The following is a 5,918-nucleotide window of genomic DNA, read 5'->3' on the forward strand; positions in this document are numbered from 1 at the left end:
ATAAGATAGTAGGATCTGAGACTTCTCTTTTCAAAGCAACAAAGGATTTCGATGATGGAGTAGAGATGGAAGAGATGAAGATATGGAAGAGAGGAAGCATCTTCATTTTTTCTCATGGAATAGTACAATGCGTCTTATGATTTATTTATTATTATTTTATTTTTGTTAGTGTTTTGGGATTATGGTGCGACTGTATCCAAATAGTTCTGATATCATGAAGGGTATTTTAGTCTATGCAAGAGTCCTCTTACATCCAATTTTAGGTTTTTTTTTATATGGATTTTTGGAGTTATGTGAAACCATTTTGAAACCTGAGGGGGTGTTTGTGTAATTTCTAAGACCTCAGAGGGTTTTGTGAAAACACGAAAAAACCTCAAGGGGTGTTAGTATAAATAACTCAAATTCGAGACAATCAGTCAAAAGACTACAAACAAATGAGTTTCATAATTATGCGTATGTTGACACCAATCAAAGGACTAAAAATCAATGTTTAATTTTACAAGGGGGTTGAATGGAATTTTAATCTTATACAAGGACTAAAATTGAAATTATTGAATGTACACAAATTTGGAATCCCGAGTATTTTTGTACATACATAAAATTCACATTATTGAATTAAATACAAATATTAAATGATGAATATGATATGAAGTTTTCAATACTGCTTAAGGAAACTTTTGAACCAATGCGCCGAGAGTTTTGGGTGCCTTTTAAGCCTATCGTTGTAATCTACATAGGTGATACCAAATCGAACACTGAATCCCGTATTCCATTCAAAGTCGTCTAGCAACGTCCATGGAAAGAATCCCTTCACTTTGACACCATTGCTAAAAAGAAATTAAAGGAAATTAAATATATTAATGTCAATAATATGAATCAATAACTCAAAATCCAAAGCTATACCGTATATATATATATATATATATATATATATATATATATATATATATATATATATATATATATATAAATATTATAAATGAATTTGTTAATACACTTACTCAATAGAACTTTGAACATAATGAAGGTGACGATTGTAGTAGTCAACTCTATGGGTATCATTAAGGGCTTCGGCAAGTGATAATTTCGGATCATTCAACTCATCCACACCTACAATATATAATACATTATTATGTAGTTACAAATTTAGACTTCGTACCACTTGTGCGTGTTTTACAACAAAAATATGTGAAACATTGATCATGCAATTACTTAAGGCTAGAAAAATTTACCATTTTCGGTAATGTAAATAATTGGATTGTGATACTTTTTCTTTGTGTAGAGTAAAAGATTTTGAATTCCTCGTGGATAAACATTTAACCATTCCGAAGCACCCTGCACCAAAATTTGAAGATCTTTAGATTTTTAGGAGTCACATTTGTAAGTGCAAAACGATTAATGGTCGAAATGATAAAGGCTTAATCTAGTAATTTGATGTGTACCTTTGGACCGATGAGGACCCCATTACGCTCAGCTGCCACAACACACATGAATATCACAATTTAATTAGTCTAAAAACTTAAATTGCTTGAATTAAATTCTGAATTTGTACTCACATGAAAGATTAATGCCAGCATCTGTTGTGTAGCTTGTGTATACTGAGTTATTTTGAGGTGCATCACTTGCATAGTAACCCGTATAGTAATTTAGTCCAAGAAAATCAAATGAACCAATTAGCAACTTGGATTGTTCTTTTGTGAATTTTGGTAATCGGCTTCCGACAAGAGATCGCATGCTTTGCGGATAGTCACCACTTGTCAATGGCTCAACAAACCTATAAGAATGTAAAAATTTCAAGGATTAACTTGACATTATATTATGTATTGCTCTCTAGTAAGTAGTAAATATTATATTCATAAGCAAATTCGAAATACACTTGCCATCCGAACATAAAATCCAAAGCTCGTAATGCAGCATTTTTATTTTCTTTTTCTTCTGATAGGGGCTCAAACCAATGTGACACCAGTGTTATCCCTATCACTCCATTTTGAGACGCCTGCACAATAACATTTAGTTTGTTTGTTTTAGAGTCACAAAAAGGTAAAGTAGTCGTTCTCTTGTTGCAACGAACTAATTAATTGTACCTGGTATCTATTTTTGTACAATTTTACGGCAGTTGCATGAGCAAGGAGCTGGTGGTGTGTTACCAAATATGGTTCAGTAGATGAATCTCCGCCGGTGCAGTTTAGCTGTTGCCAAGTGGAGCATCGCCCCGGTGCATTGTTCCCGATTGCATAACCATTGTAACTAAAGGTATATGGCTCATTCAGTGTGCTCCAATGCTTTACTCGATCACCAAATTCCTTATAACAAAGTTCTGCGTAATCTTGAAAATGATTGCTGTATATACACATTTCAGAATGTAAACGTCATAATTGTATTTATTAATTAAATTATCAATACGATTCAAAGGACTAATTTCTTCACTTACACAATATGAGGGCTTAAGAAACCACCATATTCATCTTCTAAAGTTTGGGGAAGATCCCAATGGAAGAGTGTCACAAATGGCGTTAAACCTATAAATAGCATCATCAATAAAAGCGAGTTATAAGTTTGACAAAATGACTTTTTTTTTTTATGAGTGCATGCAACTCTTATTGTATAATTATTGATCATGTAAGGTGGGATGACTGTTAAGCTCATAATTTCATACATATACATGCCCAATTTACTTACTTCTTTTGCTTAGTTCCTATAATTCTAAGTTATTTCCCTCCCTTTGTGTGTTTTGTAGGCCAATAGAGCAAGAGAGCATAATTCATGCAATTCAAGCATGTTAAGGCCTAATTTGGATGAATGGAAGAAGAGCTTAAAGACAAACTCATTTTTCCTACAGTCCAGTTTCGTAGGTCACATTGCAAGATCTGTTTCAGCAACCTACACAGCTCGTATGAGGCCGCATTCTTCATGAAAGTTGTTCCAATGGGTGTGTACTATAACATATCCAAAATTCAGTCCCATTGGATAACTCTGGAGTCCGTAACCTAGCAAACACTGAACCATGCTCAGGATGGATTTTTGTCAGCGAGCAAAACGAGTTAGCAATTTGTTTCGGCCTTAACTTCCTCCTCCGAGCTTGGATTGGGCCAATACTTGTGTGGTTGGATCATACACATTCTGAACTTCACAATGGACATCTTAAAGTCGTCATTTGCTTAAGAGAAGCCCAAGTTGTAAGCCCTTGAAGTTGCTGGTCATGCTGACATGAGGATGAGCTGGTTGGAAGCTTGGTCATGGTGACATGAAGATGAGCTAGGGCTGCTGGTGGGATTTAATGGTGAAGTGCATCAACCAATTCAGATTTTATAATGCAAGTGTTGTATGCATTAGTGAAGTGCATCAACCAATTCATCTTTTATAATGCAAGTGTTGTATGCATTAGCCATATTGAATTCAGATTTATCACTCCCCTCTCCCTATAAATACCACATCCATTCCACATTCAAGACACAACAAATCCTGGGATTCACAACCCCACAATTCACTCCAACCATCCTCAAACACTCTCACAATCCCAAACACTCCAACAATCACCAAAACAACTCCAGCAAACCTCTCTTCCATTTCCCTACGAATTTCATCTTCCTTAGCCATCACCACTCACTCAAACTCATCCCAAATCACCTCCATATCCTTCATACATCTTTCTAGAAGTGGGGAAGCTCTTGGAGAAGCATTAGAAGTGGAGAAGCACTTGGAGAAGCCTTGGACACCACAAGAACTTCAGAAAAAGGGTTTTTCTACTCTTATTGCATTCATTATGTTTTCTCATTTCTGTTCAAGTCTCTTTTCCATTATGAGTAGCTAAATCCATAACTAGGGCTTCGATGTAACCTAACATGAATATTCTGGGTTTATAAGTTTGGAGTTTCAAGTTTGATTCATGATTCATGTTCTTATTCATTATGCTTATAAGTTAACATGCTTGTTTGAATGATTGATCACCATTAGAACTTGTTTGTTAACTATCTTGGTTTGAATTAAGAGTATACACCATGCTTTAATTCGAATTGAACTATGAATAGGAAGAGTATGTATGGACATTCGACAACAGGGATTAGATACATACTTGGTTGTTTAAAATGTTCTTCTATGCTTAATGGGTTCCTAATGCTTAATTTTAGGTTAGACAACAAATGATCAAATTAGGGAATTAGGAACACAAGGTTAGGACCAAACACCATGGCCTAATCATACTTTAGCTAGAATCAATCTTTGAATCTGAATTAGACTTGTTACTTGAATCTTTATAACCCAGAATTGAATTGTTATGGTGATTCGAATGCCCTAGTCTCAAAATCTGTTTTCCAACTCTTAAAACCACTCTTTGTTACATTTGTTTACTTGTTTTTGTTTGCAATTTCATTTTGCTTCTTTTTTTTCAACAATCACAACCACTCTTGTTTTAAATTATGTTTTAGACATAACCTCCTACTTTCTTGAATTTGGTAATCTAAGTACATAACTAGTTTTAACTTCTCAGTCTTCGTGGGTACGACCTCGTACTTGTCTTGCTATACTACTAATTGCCCCGTACAATTGCGAGTTAACATAATATTAACAACAATGACTCACCATTGCGTAAGAGCTCATTGATGAGATTGTTGTAATATTTGATTCCTTCCTTGTTCACTCCTCCACTTAACTTTCCATCTAATAATTAAAACAAAACCAGAAAATAAAGAAATAAGTGCACCGATAACAATTAAACTGAACTTAAGTTGGACTATATGTTATCGAACTTGAACTTCGACTTCTATTTAATTTTTGTTTGAAAAAAAATATTTTTGCTTAAGTTATTTCAATTAAGTATTTTAATTGAAACAAAAAAAAAATTGTTGAATTATTTGGTAGACAATTTGGACACATTACTTAAGCGAAAACCATGAAGGCAAAAATATTGACGATTGGTCACAAATGTACTTACTTGGTAACAATCTTGACCATGAGATAGAGAATCGATAAGCATCCCACCCCATATTCTTCATAATCCCCACATCTTCCTACAGTGCATAACAAAAAAGAAATCAGATAAAAATTATCAACAGCTTATCTTTAATGTGATGAGTTTTCTTCATGCTTCAAAATTTAATATGTGCATGTTGGGTCATGAACCTTATAGCGGTGATATTGATCAACAGTGATATCCCCATTGCTGCTATCGTTAATCTTTTCTGCAATTAATCATAGAAAATTTATTTATTTAGAGCATAAGAGTAAAAGTAGCACGATTTTGTTATTTTAACTAATTAATGATTTGATTGGACAAACCTGGATATTTGTGGGTGAAGGTATCCCAAATGCTTGGTCCTCTACCACCTTCTTTTACAGCACCTTCATACTGAAATACACAAGAGACACAATGAAGAAGATGTCAATATTCTTGCATGGATCGATGCTTGGTCTGAATTTGAAAGAAAATCCTAATCAAAACTCAAATTAAAGCCCATAAAAGGACTTACTTGGTAAGATCCAGAACCTACACCAAATATGAACCCTTCTGGAAAACTGCTCCTATTGAGAGAAGCAGTGTCGAAATGTGTGGGTGGAGCTCTAATATCAGCTTCGCTAGTTGTGAAAGCAAAGCCAATTAGTAGCTGTATGCCTAAGAGAAAAGAACGTAATTGCATTGCCATAACTTGAGGTTTTTTTGTTGTTGTTGGTAATAATCTTGAGAAGTATAAGTTGGCTCTGGCTGGCATGCTGCATGACCTTTATATAGAGGAGGAAGTACGTGCTGCGCATGAGAATAGTAAACACACATGGGCATTGAATGGGTTTGAGGGGGCAACTACGTAGAATGTCATGGTACAAAGGGAAATGGCAAGTTTCATATTTGAATGAGTTTGTCTCCTCCCAAAACTCAACTGCTATATTCAAACACGCAATATAATATTTGGTGCATATGTATGAGT

The 5,918-nt window shown here is 34.6% G+C and overlaps 1 protein-coding gene across 1 annotated transcript; it reads right to left on the minus strand.

The window, feature by feature from the left end:
* Positions 1–655: 655 nt before the first annotated feature.
* LOC148293672 (beta-glucosidase 12-like) lies at positions 656–5,705 on the minus strand. The gene is made up of 13 exons (XM_088254228.1): positions 5,466–5,705; positions 5,275–5,344; positions 5,119–5,177; positions 4,931–5,006; positions 4,579–4,656; positions 2,432–2,519; positions 2,085–2,340; positions 1,881–1,996; positions 1,557–1,774; positions 1,443–1,474; positions 1,233–1,335; positions 1,002–1,110; positions 656–827 (listed from the first exon to the last, which is right to left on the minus strand). Exons 1-13 carry the CDS (start codon positions 5,703–5,705, stop codon positions 656–658), a joined length of 1,617 nt encoding a protein of 538 aa, XP_088110354.1.
* Positions 5,706–5,918: the final 213 nt, after the last annotated feature.

This window comes from Prunus avium, chromosome 6 (assembly GCF_965620075.1).
Source record: "Prunus avium chromosome 6, drPruAviu1.hap1.1, whole genome shotgun sequence".
NCBI lineage: Eukaryota > Viridiplantae > Streptophyta > Magnoliopsida > Rosales > Rosaceae > Prunus > Prunus avium.